Source organism: Channa argus, chromosome 10 (genome assembly GCF_033026475.1).
Source record: "Channa argus isolate prfri chromosome 10, Channa argus male v1.0, whole genome shotgun sequence".
Lineage (NCBI taxonomy): Eukaryota > Metazoa > Chordata > Actinopteri > Anabantiformes > Channidae > Channa > Channa argus.
Window position 1 is genome coordinate 5,579,944 of NC_090206.1, and position 22,991 is coordinate 5,602,934.

Below are 22,991 nucleotides of genomic sequence, written 5' to 3' on the forward strand. Positions count from 1 at the left end.
TCTTCTGTTTTCTTTTAATGGAAAGATTATCAAAGCAAAGGTAAAATGACATCACCACCTAAAAGTACTATGAAACTAAAACCAAACATTTTCACTGAGATTGTGAACATTGTTACATGTAAATAATGAATTAAATATCATCAACCTTACTTTTACCATCATAAATACATTAAAACATTGACTCATTTTGTAAGGCAGTCGTCCCTGGACAGTGGTTCAATCCCCAGTCCTGGCTGCGCGTGAAAGTGTCTTTAATCAAGACACTAAACGCCAAGTTGCTCCCGGTGGGTCAGGTGAGCACCTTGCATGGCAGCCACTGCCATTGGTGGTTGAGTGTGTGAATGGGGGAAGGAGAAGCAAGACTGTAAAGCACTTTGGATAGAAGTGCTATATAAGCAGCCATTTACCAAATTGGTGTTTATCACCTGGATTTCTCATTTACTGATGGCTTTGTTGAGTCTTTTTCAAAGAATCACTCTGCTGGTCCCCAGGGTCCTGGAATAAGTTTGGGCTCAAGCTAACACATTAAAAAAAATGTTGCAACTCCCAACAACAATCCTGATTTCCAGAGTAGATTTCAACTTTAATTGACCAAAGCAAACAAACAGTAAAATAAATCCTCATCAAAGAAACAATAACGTCAGATACTGAAATGTTTGAGTTGTGGTATGTGAGGATTTTTGGAGTATAAAAATAATTAGCGTGACCCTGAATTTACCTATTTAAGTAGCCTGAGAATTGTGTGTAGGAGGTAGTGTGTGTGCTTTATGATGCTGAATTCCTGAGATATCGTATGCTACAGAAGAGAACCATTTCTCTTTGACATGTCCTAATGGAGATACTACGACAAATTGTATGAATACATTGCAGAATTTTGTACTCCACATAGTTTACGTAAAATTATTTTATCAATACATATTTATAGTCCTTTTATACATTTCTAATTTTGTTCTATACGCATTAAAAGCATTAAAAGTTACTTTACCTCCTGTTCCATTTGTTTCTAGTGTTTCTGGCCACAAGGACAGAGCATATGGTCTGATAGGACCCTATAGTTTGTATTTCCACGTCTGTCTCGTTCTTTTCCTTAAAATTCCTTCGGTGGAGCTCTTCTGTATGTTTTCACTTTGTTCTCCTGTGTTTTTTACATTTTGATCCCAGCATAAAGCTTGTTTATCTGGGGCCTAAAGTGTTGTTGTATTTCGTTCCTCTTGGCCTTCAGTGTTGGGGTGAGCAAGCCATTTTCAACTGAGAAAAGGTCACTGTGTATGTAGATGGCCTTTACCTAAAGGTCACACACAAGTTGGGAGGTTTCACTTAGAGGGTAACAGCATGTCATGCCTGAACAAAGTCTATATAGCTACGTACCTTATCGCATACAGAGGAAGATATTTCAAATTTTAGCTGAATGATAATGACTGTTGTACCTGCTCAAACGGCTTAAGCCCTCCTTGCTTGCCCAGGCGCAGCATGTCCTCCAAGATGGCCGCCTTGACTTCCTGTGCAGAAAAATAAGGACATCTCAGAATAATGATGTTGAATGAAAACAAAAAATACAACAAACAATACAGTCTCAAATTTGCACTAAATTGTTATCTTCCTGTCTTATTTGGAAAATTACGTTTTACAGAGTAGTAGATGCAGTTATCATGTATTCAGTTATTGCGCTTTACCCCTCATATAGAATTCACACACACAAAAAATATGTAACGTGTATAATAAAAAAATAAAATACATTCACAGAAAAAAAGGAATGGCACAGTTTGCGATTTCCAGATTTTCGTGTAATCACCAAAAGTCACCAAATTCAACCTTTCCAAAAACAATAATTCTCAGCTGATAAAACACATAAAACCCATTAAACCCATAAAGTGATAGTCGGGAAAGTATAGGCAACAGTCTTAATAACTGTCTAACAAACATTTGCTTCAGCTCAGTCTTATTTTGAGGTCATTCTACAGCAGCTCTATTGGGCTGAGGTCTGGGCTCTGACTGGGCCACTCCAAAAGGTGTATTTTGTCTCTGAAACCATTCTGTAATGGATTTATTTATATGTTCATTGCCCTTCTGCATCACCCAGAGTCTTCCCAAACAATTCTACCTTGGTTTCATCTGTCCATAAGCCATTTTCCCAGTAGTGTTGTGGAGTGTCAGGGGGGTGGTTTGCCAAACTTCAGGCATGGTGCAATGTTGTTTTTAGAAAGCATTAGCTTCCTTTGTGGTGTACTGCCATGGATACCATGGATGGAGACTTTAGTTGTTAATCTAAGGCTCTTTTGTACCTCGCTGAGCATTCGGCAGTGTCTCTGTAAAGTGATCTTGGCTAGAGAGTAGCCACAGTACCAAATCGTCACCATTTATAGAAATTATATCTAACTGTGGACTTTAAAGTCTAATTTAAAGTCTTTCAAATTACTCTGTAACACTTTCTATATGATATAATAAACAACTCTTGGTCATTAGTCTTCTGAGATCATGAATATCAGATCACTCACTCCTCAGATTAACAATGCAGAAAACCAGGAAACTGCAAACAGTGCCATACCTTTTTTTGCAAGTGTAAACATTTACCAATCATACGTTACTTTTACTTTCCACAAAGTACAAAGACCATTACCAGAAAGCATTAAATTCAAAATAAGTAAATATTCAAAACATTTGATATGTCGTCTTTGTAATATTTCAATTACAAAAAGAGGCATTTGATTCTCTTTTTATTTACATTTTATTTACATTTCGCACAGTCCTTCAGCTATTCTGGAACTGGCGTTTTGTAATTCACTTATCTAAAAATATTTCCATATACCCCCTAGCAATATTTATTGTGGTAGTGAGGGAAACTGTATGTATGCAGTCTGTAATAATTTTCTGCTCGAATTAAACTCTAAAGTGTTACCGCTCTGTCACATAGCTCCTGGTAGCTGCCCTGGAGTCCGAGAGTCCTCTTGGTCCAGCTCGAAAGGAAATCGGGGTCAGGGACCACAATTCCTACCAGACAGGCCTGGAGATATACACAGTGCGTACAAGGTCAACTGGTGTATTACAAAGTTTAATTGGAGCTTGATTTTAAAGATTGGAAGTTTTAAATGGGACAGACTTTGAATAAATTAAGACCTTCCTCAACCCACCTGCAGACTGTCTCCATGCACAAAGACCTGTGCCACTGCATCACTTCTCAAGTATACAGCCTCTATTTTTTCAGGAGCAATGTACTCTCCTTGTGCAAGCTTAAAGATGTGCTTTTTTCTATCGATGATCTTCAGCGTGCCATTCTGCACAGAAATACACACACACACACACACAATTAAAATTCTGGCTACATATTGGCACATCAACATACTGCCAGAGATAATGTTTTTTAAATCTAGCTCTATGCAAATTAATTCAAAATAAACGTGTGTGAACTTAGGCTAAACCAAGTATCGATGATATTTAAATTTGTGACGTTAAACCCAAGGAACATAAACCTACCGGAAGCCACTTTCCAATGTCTCCAGTGTGAACCCATCCATCTGCATCAATAGTGTCTGCTGTCTTCTCTGGGTCCTTCAGATAGCCCAGAAAGACGTTTGGACCCTTCACACATACCTAGGAAAAGTTCCCCCACAAACACATACATAAACACACTGAATGATATATCATCATAAAAAATACTAAAGCGATGTCTGTTTTTCTTTGTGTCTCACCTCCCCCTCTCCGTTTACAGCCCGGTAGTTCATCTCAGGGACATCTACCAATTTAATTGAGTTACAGGGCAGAGGCGCTCCAACGTGACCTGGCAACATGAGGTTGATTTTATTTCTTGTTACACTGAGTAATAATCAGCACTGTATCACATGCACACATGTGGCCACATTCAATGATTACAAAGCTCCTAGCTGTTTTAAATTAGTCAAGCACACAATGTTATTGTTTGCTATTTACCTGCAGTCCAGTCCCCAGACATGGTTAAGGTGCAACCTGCAGTACATTCTGTTTGTCCATAGCCTTCATAGAACTGAGACCCCCCCCCCAAAAAAAAATCAGATTTTTATTTTTTTAATCTTTTATTATATTATTATTATTATTATTATGGAAAATATATGGATGAAAAAAATATCAGAATTGCAGATAAGACAGCAGCATTCCTGGATAATAAACTGATTTTATAGACAATACATACAGAATTTCAAGCTAGTCCTCAGAAAGAGACACAATAATAAAAATGTTCCACTACACTCAATGTTGGTTTGTTTGTGTGTGTGTGTGTGTGTGTGTGTGTGTGTGTGTGTGTGTGTTACCTGACAGCCAATGGCAGCTCTGAGGAAAGTGAAAACAGTAGGAGAGATGGGAGCAGCTCCTGTGATCATGAGACGCACGCGGCCTCCAAGGCTGGCCTGTAGGGGGCAGCAGACCACACTAGATACTTAAGTTACAACAAATTAATGTTTAAAAAAAAACATCAATATGATATTTTTGTTTTATATATTTTTTCCTCTGTATGTAGTAAAACTAAAACTTGAATCCCTGTGGCCTCCTGCTCATGTAGCTCTCAGCTATTTAGTAACAAAACAGAGGAGTTTTAACTGTGCTAACTCTAAGTACCTGGACCTTCCTGAAGAGGAGTCGGTCCCAGATACTGTCTCTCCGCACGATGCCTTTCATCATCTCTGCCTCCTTCCGCCTGTAGGCAAATCCCAGTAGCCAGCGCTTCAGAGATGTGTTGGCCTGCCCAAAGATCTACAGAAACATATAGACATATACATCATCATTATGAGGATGATACCATCATTTAGTTCTAGACTACATTCAGCCAAAACAGAAATAAGCTGACATATCGAACATGTTAATAAGAGCAGGATCAGAGACTAAGAAGCATGTCTGCCTGAGCTAACGCTCCTGTTTTAAGGCTAATGCCACCTTGCCCATTTACCTTATCATACATTCTGTTTAGGAGTCGGGGCACCACAGGGAACACGGTAGGTCTTAGTGTGCTCAGATCATCTGACAGCAAACGGATATCTCCCTGGAAATAGCCGATCTTAGCTCCATGCACCATAATGACTCCCTGTCAGTGAGGTTTGCAGATAAGAGAAGTAGTGTTGTATAGTTAAAGAAAAGCTGACACACAAAATGTTTGTCATAATACAAATGTTGTGGTATTTCAACCGAGGGTAACTATTGGGAACAAGGGAACATACCTGTACTACTCTCTCAAACATATGAGCCAAAGGAAGGAAGGAAATATGGACATCACTGGGCATCATGGGACAGCTATGCTAAAACACAGACAGACAGGAATTCAAACACACAGGAAGGACACAGGCATACAAACATATGTGAAAGGGCATGAACCAAACAACCAACCAACCAAACATAAAAAGATCAACTTAGACAGGGAGGAGAAGCAGTCAGTTAAAATGTTTGTACCTCCACCACCCTTTCAAACATGTGGGCCAGTGGCAGAAAAGACAGCATGACATCTCTTGAGGTAGTCTGAGCATTAGACTGAAGAAAGAGAGCAAAAGGTTCATCAAAGTCCCTCTATTCTAGTCCCTCTACTTACCAAACTAGACTAATAAGACCTCTCTCAAAAATTGTCTCCATGTATATTTCTAAAACAATGTGGTTTGTCTTTATCCTTCTCCTCTTCATCCAACATTGCAAATAATAAGAGGAAGAGAAAGGAGGAGAGAGAGAAAAAGAAGAGGCATCAAACCTTCCCTTTCCTTACAGTATCTGTTTAACTCAGCCACTCACCTGTGTGCTTTTGATGAAGGCTGAGCAGTTGGACACAATATTCCCATGTGTCAACATTGCTCCCTTTGGGTCTCCTGAAAGTGGACACACACACAAACACACAAACACCTTTAGAAGCACACATTTCAGATAAAACAAAATTTTTTAAGTGCAATTGTGTGTGTGTGTGCGTGCGAGTGTGTGCGTGCGTGCATCACCGGTTGTTCCACTGGTGAAGCAGATGACTGCCATGTCCTCGGGTCTTGGAGGCTGAAGGGATGGGTGTCAACAGTCAAACAATGTATCACAACACATAACATCATAATTTTAACTGAAGCATGTCAGAGAGCAGGTTGTATTTGACTTAAGTCGACCATTATGCTTGTTAACTTTGTGTGCAACAAATCCAACAGTAACAGGGACAGAGTAAGCAATTTATGAACAAGCCGTTGATCATGCAGAATGAATGACTGAAAAAAGTAACTAATGGAGGTAAGTGGTTACTTACCACAGGTTGGTGATGGTTGGCCTTCCCAATAGCCTGCACAACCACAAATGCATGTTAAAACCTCAGTATAGATGGAAAGAAAAAAGAGCAATAAAGAAAAACTAACTTATACAAAACTGGAATAAAATGGAATAAAATAAAAGGAAAATTCTAATGTCTTAAGAGAAAGACAAATAAAAAAAATAAAATGTAAAGATATATAAATGTAATAATAAATAAAATGTAATTTCCTAAATATTAAAGCAATTACAGCACAGAGAGGGAAAATACAACAACAATGAAAAGATGCATATAAAAGCTACTTGCAGACCTCCATCTCCTGTAGACTCAGGATGTGGATTCCAACTTGTTGCCCCCTGTTGACCAGGTCGCTGCTGGGGGTCTCCATAACAATGATGGTTGTCACCGAGTGTTTCCTGTTTTTAATGCAATCCAGGACCAGGATGACTTTATCTACCACATCACACACTACAGTCGAGATGGCAGCTGCAGAAACAACATCCAAACAAATGTTCGTGAACAAGGTCACTAGCAGTACTTCACCAACAAAAAAAAACAAAAAACAAAAAACAAAAAAACAAGTGCGTGTATTTAATGTATATTGTTGCTGCTATGCGTTTACCTTTGTCTAAAATGTAGATGATGGCTTCTGTTCCTAGTGTGTCGTACAGAGGGACTGACACCAGAGAATAGGTGTAACATGCCAGCTCACAGATGGTCCACTAAAGTCAGAGGCAATAATAGATAAAACACTGGCATGATGATAAATATCCTACAACAAATATGCACTTCTGTGGCATTTATATAGTTCTGCACATAATGAACACAATTGTCATGGAAATTTTTGCTGAGACACTATATTTGTACAACATAGTACGTAAAACACATAAACCCTAATAATTTAGTGCAAAGGGTTTAATTAATTTGGGATTTTCTGCCATCAATACAAACTGGCCATTATACTATACTGTCAAGACTGCACTTACAGCCCACCTACAGAAAAATGTGGTTAAATGACCTTGAAAAAGTTTCAATTTTATATATTATATATTTTATATACAATTAAACAACTGAAAGTTTGTGTTTGTGGGCGTTTATTACCTCAGGTCTGTTCTGAGAGAAAATGCCAATGTGGGGGTCTGTGGTCTTGGAGTGACCTTTCTGGAGAAATGCGGAACCCAGAAACTCTGTTCGTTCCATTACCTAAGAGAGAGACACACACACAAATTAATTTTACAGCAACAAACATTCACATGTGGTCTTTTCTATTACTTGACTGTATCTTCAGACCAAGCGCATATAGTAACTTGAAGAGCAAAACTGGAGAAATGACCCTTTAATGTTGTCAAGCACAAGAGTAAATATACTTCATTAAATTTTAAAAAGGAAATTCAAATACATATATATAACAACAATGTATGCTGGAAATATATCCCCAATCTAATGTTTTTAATAAGGTGAGCAACTGATGGTCTTACTTCTTTGTAGGTCATCCATTCATAGGACTGTTTTGGTTTCCTGGAACCAAGAAACGGACCATTATCTAGAGGATAAAAGAAGAGTGACACTTACGATAAGTGAAAGTAGCATAAATACATCTGGAAAATACAGAATTTCATGTAAATATTGCTTGGTATGTCATAAACGCCTCTCTGTCAAACATACATACATAATGTGCCTTCACACTTTGTATAGTCTCCTAAGATATGTTTCCGGAAAATAGTTTAAAAATAAAATGTACTACAATTAACCTGTAGTAGTGACAAGATTAGCGCTACGATAAAATGAGTGAAGGCTGTTGAAAGCATTTATTGTGTCCAACAGCATACAGCCCAAAAAGTTAAGGTATAAATTTGAGTGCATGCTTGGTCAACATCCTAATAGTTGGTTGTAGTGTTTGCGCATCAAGCATTGACCCCTTTTGACTGCAACAACCACAAAAATATACAAATACTCACGATTGTATTATTACATGTGACTTACTGGATACTCTGGCCCCCCTGAGGAAGAACTCATACATTGTTCTGGCATCATCATAGAAATGTGTGATGTGACTGTCTCCGTTCTGCAGAACAGATCGACGTGCCAATTCTCCGCCCTGATAAAAGAAACAAATGTGGCTTATGAATGTTAATTTTGCAGTAATTTCAACATAAGATTCACACGTTTAACATTTACTTGGACATTTAATTTATTTACAATGTGGCTGATTGTTAACATAAATTGTAAATCTATAACTTTTAACTGTTCTTAAACATGGTGCACATATTAATGCAATGGTTTATTCTCTTATTCTCAAGCAATGATCTCAACTTCAGACACAAATGGATGTTTCTCAGTTTTGGAACCTTCTAATGTCACAGCCATAGGTGTCTATGTTTGAACTGTGTTTGTTCAGTTAGGATAGAATGAGGAAGTAACTGTCAGTGATTAATGCTTAAGAATTTATTTGACTGGCCATCAGCCAATGTCACATGCGAAGACTGCAGGCCCAACGTTGACATCTAAACTGGATGTGCACAATTATTTTTAATGTGACACACACAAACACAGCTTAACATAACAAGCAGCTTTTCCAAAACAGCTTGTAAATGTGCAAATGTGCTAGAGGAAGCTCATCATTACAGTTTCATCACTCTTACTACAGTACTACAGTTTAACAGCATACTCTGTATTTTAAATACGTACCCAGGTGTAAAATGCATGTTTTACATCTGGATCACATTAAACAGAGAAGCCAGCAACCAAAAAAGTGAGTCTGAATCCTGCCAGTTTTGTAAGGGTGAGTGTAAATGAGCAAACCCATCAATATTAATGGTTAACTGCACAACAATATAGTTGTCTCTCCATCTAAAAACCTTAGATAGAGATTAACTTATTAAGTTCAGTGATGAGTGAAATATTTGTTACAATACTTTAAAGCCATTGTGATCTTCCTCTTTGTCTAGCCCACTGGGTATTGAAGGAGACAGAGTAGGGAATTGTCCTGCTTTTGGACTTGAATTAAAAGCCTGATCTTCTTAAGTCAAACTGCTTTGGAGTATTGTATATGTAGCAGTTTGCTGTCCAAAGCAACAATTTATTTTAAAACACAATTTATCAAGCCTACAGAGTACAGTATAAAGATTTGGTAGAAAGTAGAGAGATTTTAATCTAAAACCCTTTAGATGCTTGCCTCTGACAGACAGTTTGCATTTCAACTCACCGGAATCTCAACTGACTGCATGTCGAGGTCGTAGAGTGGAGGGATGGCCTTGGGCCGTGTTGCCAGGTAGTAGGTTGTTGCAGCAGCCACCGCCCCCATGCTGACTAACATGGGGGTGGAGGCATTCCTGATGTACTGACTAACGTCATCCAGATCTGGCAGCCTTAGCCTGTGAAAGAACTCCTGGTTCAGCATGATGCTGCTGATGAGGGAGAAGGTGACTCTGAGGAGTTTGTGTTTGAGTGCGTGTGTGTGTGGCTGGAGCAGTAAATTTGTTTTGAGTGTGTGTTAGATGGATGCAATCCTGGAATGGTGACAATAAGTTGTGTTTGAATACACAGCGCTCTGCGGCTGGCCCTGAGACAATGCGGAGTGACAGTGATATTGCTGAGAAGTTAATAGTGCGTGTTATAGGAAGGACTGTGTTGACTGGTGTTGGCCAAGACGGGACCTAGAGCAAGAAAGAGAAGACACATCATTAATCTGATGATTACTTTCAAGTATTAACACATTGTTTTACAAGGTTGATTTGAAATCAATGCATTCTGTTTACTTTACACAGCGTCCCAATCTTTCTTGAAATGGCAAACGTCCTTTCCAACTTCTACAAATAAAAAGCATATGTTCTGCTTTTTTAAAAAAATGGTATACTTGAGTTGAGAATTGGTTTACCGGCTAAATATGCTATACACTCTTATAGAGTGATGACCAAAAGTTCCTATGAGCAAGCACCGTTTAAAGGAAGAAACCTCTGGCAGAGCTAGGCTCAGTGTGAACACCCATCTGACTCCGCCAGTTGAGACGAATGAAAAGCGGAAAACAAACAAAAATGAAAGGCAAAATGAAACAACAGAAAAAAAGCCCGGATAGGTTGGTAGGGCCATCAAACACACACCATGGGAATACAAAATGGGATACACCTATCAAGCTACAGCGGAATAACTAAGCTCTAACTATAAGCTTTATCAATAAGGAACATTTTAGGCCTGGTCTTAAAAGTAGAAGTCTGCCTACTGTCTCTTGACTGGGACCTGGTTCTACAGGAGAGGAGCTTGATATCTGAGTGCTGTCTTCCTTTCTATAGTTGTGGATAACAGAATTTGTCATTAGGTTTGCATGCAAACTAAAAAAGAAAAAACTTTTGATAACAACATTTGATAGTAATCCTGGTGGTAAATCGTTCTGCATTATTGCCATGGTAGCACCATTGTACTGGCTGAATCAATACATCATAAATACAGATACAATGGGATTGGAATTACCATCTACAAAAGAAAATAAACATTTTTTTACAAGTACAGTAAAAAAAATTAATAAAGAAAAAGTTAAAGTTGATACAAACTTCCCGTCAAATATTTACAGTGTAGAGGTGGTCTCACTCGAATCTGACGCTCCAGCAAAAAACTTCACTCCAAAGATCGTTGTTTGACGAACACTGAACATTTATTGTACTTGCTTCTCCACTTAGCTGATGACGTACAGTAATCCCACTAGCACATTCGCAAACAGCTTTATCAAACAAGTTTCTCAAAGTATGGCTGAACTCACAGAACTCGGTAAGAAACCGTGTGCCTCCACAGCTACACACTGAACCTTTTTCCTTCTACCTTGTTGCGGTCATCACCACCTCGTAGTCAGTTCCTCTGCTCAAGCTACCGTGTCACGTCTGCTCCCATCAGTAGCTGAGCTGAACCTGAGACCTAAACATAGTTATAACTCATTTGAGAGCCTTACTCTTAGCCTTTCACACCCAAACTGGAAAACTCAAAAACCACTATTATTTGTTATCGTGTACCGTGCTCCAGTCCCTCAGAGTTATTGATTGAATTTTCTGATTTTCTATCTGATTTAGTGCTTAGTACAGATAAAGTCATTATAGTGGGTGACTTTAACATCCATGTAGATGCTAACAGTAACTGTCTGAGCACTGCGTTTAATTCATTATTAGATTCAATTGTTTTTTCCCAAAATGTAAATAAACCCACTCACTGTTTTAGTCACACGTTAGACCTTGTCCTTACGTATGGAATTGAAGCGGATAATTTAACCATATTTCCTCACAACTCTCTTCTGTCTGACCATTTTTTTAATAACATTTGAATTTACAATAACGGACTATATAGCAGTTAGGGAAAAATTCCACTATAGCAGATGCTTAAGTGAAAAAGCTGTCAACAAATTTGAAGAAATATTTTTTCATCATTTGCTTCACCATATGTTAATACAATGGAAAGTAGCCACCTTAATGTTACTCCTGCACAAGTAGATTATCTTGTTGCCAATTCTGCAGCCTCACTACGTACAATACTCGATAGTGTTGCCCCTCTGAAAAAGAAGGCAATAAACCAGAAGAGGTGATCTCCATGGTATAGTTCACAAACACGCAACTTAAAACAGGCAACACGAAAGTTAGAAAGGAAGTGGCGTTTCAGAAATTTAGAAGAATCTCATTTAGCCTGGAAAAACAGTTAAAAATGTGTAAAAAAAAAAAAAGCTCTCCATGATGCCAGAACAGCATATTATTCCGCATTAATAGAGGAAAACAAGAACAACCCCCGGTTTCTGTTCAGCACTGTAGCCAGGGTGATTGAGAGCCATGTTGAGCCTAGTTTTCCCTTAACTCTGAGCAGCAATGACTTTGACTTTCTTTATGAATAAAATTGTAGGTATTAGAGAAAGAATTCACCAGATCCTCCCCCCAAATATTATAGATAGATCTTCATGTACAGCAGTGCTAGAGTTATCGATAAGGTCCCAATCCCTGTTAGACTGCTTTTTATCCATAGATCTCTCTGAGCTAACTTCAATTATTCCCTCATCTAAACCAACAACCTGTCTGCTAGACCCTGTTCCAACTAAGCTACTCAAGGAAGCTTTACCCTTAATAGATACTATCATATTAGATATCATCAATCTATCTTTAGAAACAGGCTATGTACCACAGGCCTATAAGGTAGCTGTAATTAAACCACTACTTAAAAAACCCCGTCTTGACCCAGGTGTTTTAGCCAATTACAATACAATTACAAATATCTAATCTCCCCTTTATTTCTAAAATAACTGAAAAAGTAGTTGCAAAACAATTATGTGATCACCTTCATAGGAATAATTTGTATGAAGACTTTGAGTCAGGATTTAGAGTTCATCATAGTACAGAAAAGTCACCAACCAGTCACTGGTAAAATTCACCAACGATCTTCTCTTGGCCTCAGATAATGGACTCGTCTCTATACTTGTTCTGTTAGATCTTAGTGCTGCATTTGATACCATTGATCATGTCCCACAATTTTTTACTTTTAAACTCAGACAAAACTGAAGTCATAGTATTTGGGCCCAAAAATCTCAGAGATATGATGTCCAACCATATTGTTACTCTAGATGGCACAAGTCTGGCCTCCAGTACTACTGCAAGGAACCTTGGAGTTATTTTTGATCAGGATTTGTCCTTTAACTCACATATAAAACAAATCTCTAGAACAGCCTTCTTCCACCTAAACACTGCCACCCGGAACATTGCCAAAATTAGGAGCATCCTGTCTCAAAGTGATGCTGAAAAACTGCTCCATGCATTTGTTACCTCTAGGTTAGACTACTGTAATTCCCTACTTTCAGGATGCCCCAGTAACTCCCTAAAGAGCCTGCAATTAATCCAAAATGCTGCAGCCAGAGTGCTGAACTAGCTGACTGGAACTAGCAAGAGAGATCATATTTCACCTTCACTAGCTTCTCTCCATTGGCTTCCCATTAAATGTAGAATAGAATTTAAAACCCTTCTTCTTACATATAAAGCTCTGAATGGTCAGGCTCCATCATATATAGAAGACCTCATAGCACCATATCATCCCAGTAGACCACTTCGCTCTCAGAATGCAGGCCTACTTGTGGTTCCCAGAATTTCCAAAAGTAGAATGGGAGGTACAGCCTTTAGCTATCAAGCTCCCCTCCTGTGGAACAAGCCCCAGTTCAGATTTGGGAAGCAGACACCCTCTCTACTTTTAAGTCTAGGCTTAAAACCTTCCTCTTTAATAAAGCATATAGTTAAGTTATAGTTATGCTCCCATAGGCTTAGACTGCTGGGGGACCCACCCCCCAATGCACTGAGCTCCTTTCCTCTTGACCATCTCTCCTCTCCTCTCACCCCCCCAATTGTCACCACTGTATGTCATTAACTGTGTTCTCTCCCGTAGTTGTCTTTGTCCTTCTCTGTCCCCCTCTCTCTGTCCCTTTCTGCAGGTGTCCCTAGCTTTGAAGCTGTGTGTCTTCTAGCGTGTAGCTACTGGTCCTACCAATCTGCCCAATGTTTTGTTGTTGCTTTTTGTTGCTCTGTTCTTTTCTCTCTCCCCTTTCCACTCACCCCAACCGGTCAAGGCAGATGGCCGCTCACCCTGAGCCTGGTTCTGCTGGAGGCTTCTTCCCTTAAAGGGAGTTTTTCCTCTCCACTGTTGCCTATGGCTTGCTCCAGGGGGAATTGTTGGGTTCTCTTTATAAATCTTTATAATCTGGACTTTATTCTGTAAAGTGCCCTGAGATGACTTTGTTGTGAATTGGCGCTATATAAATAAAGTTGAATTGAACTGCCTCTCTTTCCACAAACCCTTTGCACTGCATTGTTCCGCTGACAACCGCACAACAACCTTAAAAGGTGGACTACACACATTACAGTACAGTTACTATAAACACTACATAAACAAAAACTAAACTGAGGAAACCCTTGGTTGGCTCATACATACCTGGGCCCTAATTGTGGTCCAATATTAGAAACATTTAATGTTGGAAACAATTACGAAAATCACTTCACAAACGCAAACAAATCATACAATAACCTACAAACATCATGACTATTCTTCTATGTTGTTCTCTCTTCTGTCTTCTGGTGCCAGAGGTTACCAGCACTTAACACACCGTAGGAGATCAGTCTTTAACACCGTCTCACTCTGATTCCTGGAGTAGACAGACCTTGGTTATGGGCCTATCGAACTTGTTGGTCCTCGTCTTGATACAAACCTGACGGACTACACCTCGCCCGTCCTTTTTTGTGTGGATAATCCTGCCAATATTTACGAGGCGCTGACTCATCAACAATTAAAACAATGTCCCCAGGAACAAAATTGCGGTTTGCATATGTCAATTTTTACCGCCGTTGGAGCTCAGGTAGATACTCTTTAGCCCAATGTTTCTAAAAGAAATCTGCGATATACTGGGCCTGTCTTCATCTACGGCGGTTGTAAAGATCATCTTTCTGTAAAACTCCCAAAGGGCTGGGTTTTTAAGAGAAGAAGGTGATTTGGTGTCAAAGCCTCCAACTCATTTGGATCATCAGAAGGTGTAGTTATTGGCTGACTATTTAATATGGCTTCCACCTAGCAGAGCAATGTCTGCAGACCCTCTTCATCCAAACGTTGATCTTTCAATGTAGCTCCAAGCACCTTTCTAATAGATCGTATTAAACGCTCCTATACCCCTCCATAATGAGAAGGAGATGGGGGATGTAACATCCACCTGATGCCACGCTGAGTCAGCGTACCTTCTATTTTGGACGTGTTCCATTCTTCCAAAGACCTCCTGAGCTCCCGCTCAGCACCAACAAAGTCTGTTCCATTATCTGAGCGTATTTCTACAACCTGACGTCTTCTTGCAATAAAGCGTCGAAGTGCATTAATGAATGAATCCGTGTCCAATGATGCTGCCACCTCTATGTGAACAGCTCTGGTGGAACAGACGTGAATATAACACCATACCTTTTCGCAATTGTTCTCTCCCGTTTAATACTAAAGGGACCAAAGCAATCGACAGCTGCTCTAGTAAACGGTGGTTTATCAGGTATAACTCTACTATGTGGGAGGTCGGCCATTTGTTGCCGCCCGCTTGCTCCATGTAATGTTCGACAGGTCCGACACCTGAATAGAATCTTTCTGATTGCTGAGATTGCATTTGGTATCCAGTATCTCTGATGCAAAATTAATAAGACATGGTTGCGACCACCATGGCCTATCCGCTCATTGATGTACTGCAGTATGAGCTGAGATACCCGATGATCTTTAGCCAGAATAGCAGGGTCCCTTGATTCCTCTGGCACGGCAGCTCGGCTGAGCCGTCTGCCTACACGAAGAATTCCATCCTGTATCATTGGCTTATGTCTATGTATATGTGGCTGCTCCATTTCATCAGTTTCTTTTTTAGCAGAGCTAAAATTTCATCCGGAAAGCTCTTCCGCTGGCAGTAACGAATTAAGTCTACCACTGCTTCCTAGAGCTCATCCACAGTTAGTCTTCTTTCTTCTTTTATAGTTCGGCATTTTTCCTTGAAGCTGAATATCTTGGACAATATTTTCTAACAACTCCCTTTTCCTTCTGAACTATATTAGGAGCATATCTTTCAACTTAAAAAGCCATGCTACAGCCTGCTTTAAGTCCATGATGATCAACTCGATCAACCTTTGCATTATATCAGTGCTTTCTTCAACTCCGAGAACATTCACCGTGGCCTCTCTTTTCACCTCAGGATCGGCTACATCAACGTCTTGCAAGTCTGGATTTTTTGGCCACTTCTCGACCGCTCTAGTAAGGAAGTCAGGTCCATAAACCCACAGTTTATTTTGCAGAAAGGCTTTCACATTCTGTCTCTTTGATGCACCATCTGCCGGATTAAGCTGCCACTGTGAAACTGCTGAGGTGTACTAAATCGCCGACACCCTATTACCCACAAACGTGCGAAACCTGGATATCACGTTGTTGATGTATTTTAGTCAGTCCAATACACAGAGTCCTCAAGTGGAAGCTACAACTCCTTCCTTAGCAGTTTGTCCACAAGAATTGCTAAGGTTGCTGCAGTAAGCTCCAAAAGAGGGATAGTCATGGGCTTTAGGGGGGCAACTCTTGCCTTGCCCAAGACAAAAGCACTGTGAGCTTGGTTGCTGATGTTTCGCTGTCCCATAGCCATCCTCGCTAGCATCTGCAAAGTGATGCAGTTAAGCAGACATGATCTGACCGGCCTTTTGGCTTGAAACATTTCTCAATTCCAAAGTCATTTAGCTGATTTAGACTTTGCACCCAATGGGACCCCATTTGGGAAAGGTGTTCGGGCAGCGTCTCATCCCAGCCCAACTTCATCCTACAAAGCGCCTGCATAATTTTCCTAGCATATAAATTCACAGGTGCAAGCATTCCCAATGGATCATACTCTGAGCTTAACATGTATAAAATCCCTCTTCTGGTGGGGGGCTTACTATGTATAACATATCCCTGAAGTTGAATTTATCTGACTCAATGCATCTTGCACCCCCAATACCCTTTCCATTGGAAGTGCATTTTGATCCAAATCCAGATCCATTAGTTCTATCGCCTTCTCCTCCTCCGGAATGGCTGCTAACACCATCCGACTGTTGCTTATCCACTTGTTTAACCTGAAGCCACCCATCCGACATACAGTCTTCAAACCGTGGTAAAGAGACTCGTCCTTTTACGTACACTCGTACACTTGTCTACGTAAAAGTGTCGCAGCACCGTATTTACTGTACAGGAGTCAAACAGATGTGTGTTGTCTTGTGGATATACGATTTGACACAACTTGCATTATTTCGTTCCTGGCTCCGTTGCAACCACCCTCTTTTAGTGGCCCATTGTTGATGCTAGGAATGACTTCCTCTGGTTCCATTGCCCTGGCGACATTAGTTCCAATCAACAACCCTATATCTACATTGATGAGAGGTATCTGCACTAGGATGTGGCCACTTATCCACATCCTCCTGTCGTGGGATGTTATTCTTGCTCACTGGAGTGCCCTTCTGTGAAAACACCTCATTTAGCTCTGTGAAGTTATTCGATTCCAGGTGACCTACCTCCAACTCTGTCACCATGTTACTAGTCAGAACTTTGTTTTCCCCCATGGTTGTAAAAAGAAGGCTAACCTTTTTCCCACGCAGATTCAGCTCGTCAAGAAGCTTATCTGTGCAAAACGTAGCTGTGCTCCCAGTATCCAAGAATGCATACGAAGTAATCACTTTGTTGCCCTTTTTTGCCTTCACTCGGATGGGAATTATGGCAAGGATGCCCTCGGTGCCCTCAGACCTGTCACCCAAGTTTGGATTTACGTCTGCTATCCACGAATCTGTTGAACATTGCCGGTTCATCCACGGACTTCCTCTCCTTCTTGATCGTCAAGTGCAGCAAAGTAGGGTGTGTCCCTGAGCAGAACTAACAGTTCTCCTCCTGACAGCGCCTGCTCATATGCCCTGATTTCAGGCACCTGAAGCCTAACCCTTCCTTCCTGAGAAACAAAAGTATGCCCCTCTTGGCAAAACAGACAAGACTCTGGTGAGGCTTTGATGGTACTGGAAGAGACTGTCGTACTAAGGCCAGGCTCTGCACTCACACCGTTCTGAGTAGTCACTTGCCTTACTGAAGTGGTAAAGCTCTTTTTAATACTACCCATCTTTCCTAACTTGGTACCTGAAGGACTCTTTAGGCGATCTTTAGGTTTCTCTAATATGTCTCAAGGATGCAGTGAGATCTGGGTTTCTTACTAATGTAGAGGTGGCCTTACTCGAATCTGACGCTCCAGCAAAAAACTTCACTCCAGAGATCGTTGATTGACGAACATTGAACATTTATTGTACTTGCTTCTCCACTTAGCCGATGAAAGATCAATTGTACGTAGAAGTTTACGTACAGTAATCCCACTAGCACATTCGCAAACTGCTTTATAAAACAGGTTTCTCAAAGTAGGGTTGAACTTACTAACCGTGTGCCTCCACAGCTACACACTGAGCCTTTTTCTTCTACCTTGTTGCGGACCTCGTAGTCAGTTCCTCTGCTCCAGCTACCGTGTCACGTCTGCTCGCTTCAATAGCTGAGCTGAACTGCCTCTCTTTCCACAAACCCTTTGCACTGCATTGTTCCGTTGACAACCGCACAACAAAGGCGAACTACAAAGGCAAACTATTAAAGCCATATGATGTCACTAATGACATCATCTGTACGCAGAAACATAACACAACACACACTACAGTACAGTTCACAATACATAAACAAAAACTAAAGTGAGGAAACCCTTGGTTGGCTCATACATTAAGTTTCAAAGCTTATCTACCTTATCAGGACTATGTGGGTGTGGTTTAAATACACTTACATTTCTACTGTTTGCTCAAACGTGCACCACAAACTAGAGTATATCACGTGACTCATATCAACTGTTTATAACTGCACACTCCTTTTCTAAACAGCGACAAAAGCAATGAAAAAAAAGAAATGCAGAAGTCTATTATGTGAATCATAGACGGTGCTGCTGGTCACCAGCAATTTAAAAAAAAAAAAAAAAAAGGGAAATGTTTTGAAATGTTGCACATGAGGTGATGATTATGTATTTGTTTATACAACTTTGAATCAGTTTAAAGTGCACTTCATATAAAAAAACATGAAGCATTTGCATATTGTAGAAAATTGTTGAATCCACTAATGTATTATTCGACTGTGTGCACCAACTCATTGAAACAAACTCTTTGTATATAAAAAAAACAAAAAACTACTTGGCAATGAACCTCCTCTGATTCGGATGTTTCAGCCTTGTCAAAATCAAATCTTGGCTACATGTTACACACACAGCCCTCGTGTGCTTTGTATGGCTGCTACTGTGGAAAGAAAAGCTGCTTAAACTACTGGGGTTCACACTGCAGTATAACTGGATCATATATCATATATTTAACTGATTATATCTGGCCATGTTTAGTAGGTATCAGGTGTTAGATTCCCATGAGGAGTTTTTGTGTATAACAGGCGGGAAATGAAGTGCTCAGCATTGCAAAACACACACAAACACAGAATACAAAGTGAGTTCTTTAAGTGAAAACAGAGGAATGAGTCCACTTCCATGTAACATCTGATAATGAAGCTAACAACCTTAACATTTCACTGTTGTCAGCACTAATGGCAACAGGATTAAATGGTCCTGATAGTGGACACATGGAACTGATGTGTTTTAGAAAAATCAAACAAACCAGTCATCAATTTGCTGGAATACCTTCTCAGTTTACATTGGATATGTCATTACCTATGATATGACTTTATGAGGGAAAGAACATGGCTTTTAAATAATATTTCTTTAAAGCAATAGCATTTAAGTAAGTCTTAAAGTCAAGTTTTGCAGAAGACCAGGAACTGTGGCCTGGTCTTTTTAAGTGTCAATTTTGAGACAGTCAAAAATGTAGTCCAACAACAGCACACGCTGCAAAACATGCTGGCTAACCAACTCAGAAAAGTTAGTTTGAAAAATTTTCAAGGTACCAAACATACGCACACAGTGGCTACAGTGGCTTCTTCGTGGAAGAGAAATGCTCCTAAAGATATTTTCATTTTGGGGAAATCACAAGAATAAATCACATTCTGTTCCGGGGGAGGAGCTGGAACCTCCGCCTGTTGTGACTGAGAGGAGAATGTTGTCGAAACTCCTCTCAATCCTGGACAATCCCTCCCACCCACTGCACTGTGTGCTGGCTGCACAGAGGAGCACTTTCAGCCAGAGACTGATCACAGCAAGTGCTCCACAAAACACCACAAGAGATCCTTTCTCCCAGTGGCCATTAAACTGTTCAAGTCATCCCCCTTCTGTAAAAAGGAGGGGGGACTGAAGGATCCAAATGGATAAACAGTATTGTTTTTATTGCATTTATTATTTTAATTTCATTTATTTTTAGTCCTCTAGCTGGGTGTTTTCTCACTTATTGATAGGTAGTTTGTTTTTTGTCGTAGTTTGGTGGAAGTGCTTTTCCTTTGTTTCTATTTTTTTACGCAGAGAGCAGCTGTAATACAATTTCTCTATGGGATCAATAAAGTTGTTAAATCTTGAAATCCTGAATTCAGATGAGCATTTGTTCAATTGCATATAAATTGCCTTAAATCAGTCACTGAGGTAATAATAACGACACACTTCAACCATTACTGTGCCAATCACCACACTGGAAAAACCTGTAAAATACGAGACTTGTTATCTGTACCTTTCAACAATCTGTACACAGGGCGAAGACAGCGTTAAAAACTAGTCTCTACACTCTATATTGACACCACACAGCCATTTCTACATTCTACTGTCCATCTGAATTCCTTTCCCACTTACCTGTAAGCAGCCCGGTGAGACAGTGGCGTTTCTTTTTCAGCTGAGCATCCAATGGCAGCAATGCTGAAGTTGCTGTGTTTACTGTAGCTACAGCAACAGCTAAACATTCGGCTCCCACAGGGAGGATGTACTGATACAACACTGGCACAAAAGTCTTACACAGAATCGGGTACAAGGTGACATGTAACCTCAGCTAATCTATCAATCAAAGGTCACACTTGCTCCAGATAGTGCTCGGATAGGCTCGGATGGACAAGATGGTAAGGACTCAATGGAAGTAATCAATGTACTAATTCATATTTAAGATGGAGGACACAGCATAGGCTGTGGCAACATATTATTGTGATTTCGAGAATGTTTTCAGCCTTATTAACTTACTACAAATTTAAATCTCACAAAACTACACTGCAGACGTATTCTGAAATAAGGTTTCTCCAACCAAGCGCTTTCCAAGACCGAAAAGGTTTAAGCAGTTGCTTGTCCCCTCACCTTTCCCCCAGTAATCTGTGACCCTCTGCTCAGCTGAGATGATTAGACAAGACTGAGATAGAAGCTGATCAAAGGACTCAAGACGAGCAGGACAGGGAGAGAAAGTGGTCCCATTTGGATTGTTAAGTTCTGTTGTTTCTGTTGTATAGAATGTTCAAAAATCTGAAATTATTTACACTATAAATTCCTAAATTCTAAACCAAAATATGTTTGATTTATTGTTAAATAAGACACATACCTAGTGAATAAAATTGATCAATTATCAAAAAAGCTGCACATCTCATACACAGTGATACAGCATTAAGACTTTGTCAACGATCAGTGCAGTAAAACAATACAATCTTCTGCATTATTATATGCATATCTGAACTTAATCAGTCAATTAAGAGAGATCAGCTTAACACAATCAGCTGGTTGAGTGAGGCACAAAGGAAAAACAAAGACTAAATTGCCCTTGGCACCACTTTATCTTTTCAAACTCATAACTTTAAAAGAACTTTGAACTTTCAGGTCAACTCAAGTATTGTACTTGACTTGACTTGATGTCCAAGTATTTTCAATTTAAGCCATCTTTTACTGCTATTCCACAGAGAAATACTGTACTTTCTGTGCAACACTACAGTTATGTGAAAGCTGTAGTTCAGTATGCACACACAGTACAACCACACAGTAGAACATGAATGTAAAATACAATTGTGATTTACACATATTTGCAAGGCAAATGCAAAAAAAAAATAAAATAACAACAGCGTTATCTTGAAGCCTTTATGTGTTTATGTCCTCGCTGTTGACATCTACAGAGCTTTACTATAGAGGAAGACGCATGCTACACAACCCATGACTCTAGGCTGGGCTCACAGATGCCACCCAACAAGAGACAAGTCACCTTTCACCTCAAAACCTGCACTCTCTCCACCAGATCCCCAGTCATCTTTAACACTTGTTCACTTGCCCGGTGCTCGCTATGCATGTTCCTGCTTCTGCAGCAAATTAATACACATTTTAGTTTTAATTATAACCACAACCCCATCTGAATAATTACAGGCTCTAACTCATACAGAATTGCCGTAATCGCTACGTTTAAACTGTAAACTTAAAGAGACTCGATGCTTTATCTAGACTGAACACTGAATACCCTTCCACACACCTAATCAGAGATTATTTTAATTGAGCAAAGTCAATAGTTAATCGGAGAAAGTTAACTTATCGCTAATAAAACCTAATGTTTAACTTACGTGCAGCCACCCGGAGCAGCACTTTACATGTCAACACACACATATGGTTAAACCTGGACATTCCACGGTATAAGGTACTTTCATGTGTTCATTCTAATATCTTATACCACTCAGAGTTTAGAGTAAAAGCAAAGAAGAAAGTCACGCGGGTTGGTCTGTCACACGCGTGAGTGTGTTTTACGACTATCTTTACCTTTCATTTTTGAAATCTTTGAATGGAGTTCTGCATGTATTTTCCCAATACTACTTATCAATAACGCTCATCTTTACGCTCTATGTAAATATTTGTGTTACAATAGAGAACAAAATTACCACACAGACTTTAGTAGTTTAGTTGAGTATTAATGAACCAACAACTAAGTGTTTCCTACCTGTTGGCAGTTGTCTCCGTTTTCTTCCCGGCTTCTTCTTTGTGACCACGCGCACCCGAGGGAAAAAAAAAAAAAGAACTTCCGGAATAACGTTTCAAAATAAAACCCTTGCCATTTAAACTCCTTTGTTTCCGGTTATTAGATAACAACTGATGCTCCTGTTGTACCTTCAGGAAAAGCTGTGGGAGATGCAATGGGAGAGGCCCTGGCTTTGCTGTGCTTCAAGTTGCCAATATGGATAGTTTAGTTAAGCGCTAACTTATGAGAAATTTTTGTTATCTGAAAACTTTAAATGAAGGACCTCCAGCAGGCACTTGAGTTCAACTTTTGTTGTGCGATCAAATCTTGGCACAAATGTC

The 22,991-nt window shown here is 39.8% G+C and overlaps 1 protein-coding gene across 4 annotated transcripts; it reads right to left on the bottom strand.

The window, feature by feature from the left end:
- LOC137133688 (long-chain-fatty-acid--CoA ligase 1-like) lies at positions 1-22,751 on the bottom strand. 4 transcript variants are annotated; one of them, XM_067517504.1, is made up of 22 exons: positions 22,633-22,751; positions 9,432-9,882; positions 8,210-8,324; positions 7,705-7,769; positions 7,328-7,429; positions 6,849-6,948; positions 6,537-6,712; positions 6,227-6,259; positions 5,937-5,988; positions 5,740-5,813; positions 5,410-5,487; positions 5,181-5,258; positions 4,913-5,047; positions 4,585-4,719; positions 4,281-4,376; positions 3,925-3,997; positions 3,687-3,775; positions 3,472-3,588; positions 3,129-3,272; positions 2,897-3,001; positions 1,428-1,499; positions 1-1,285 (listed from the first exon to the last, which is right to left on the bottom strand). In XM_067517504.1, exons 2-22 carry the CDS (start codon positions 9,624-9,626, stop codon positions 1,145-1,147), a joined length of 2,175 nt encoding a protein of 724 aa, XP_067373605.1. In that variant the 5' UTR covers positions 9,627-9,882; positions 22,633-22,751; the 3' UTR covers positions 1-1,144. The 4 variants fall into 4 exon arrangements, with proteins under 4 accessions (XP_067373605.1, XP_067373608.1, XP_067373606.1 ...); XM_067517507.1 differs by lacking the exon at positions 22,633-22,751 and adding an exon at positions 20,419-20,441; XM_067517505.1 differs by lacking the exon at positions 22,633-22,751 and adding an exon at positions 10,980-11,131.
- Positions 22,752-22,991: the final 240 nt, after the last annotated feature.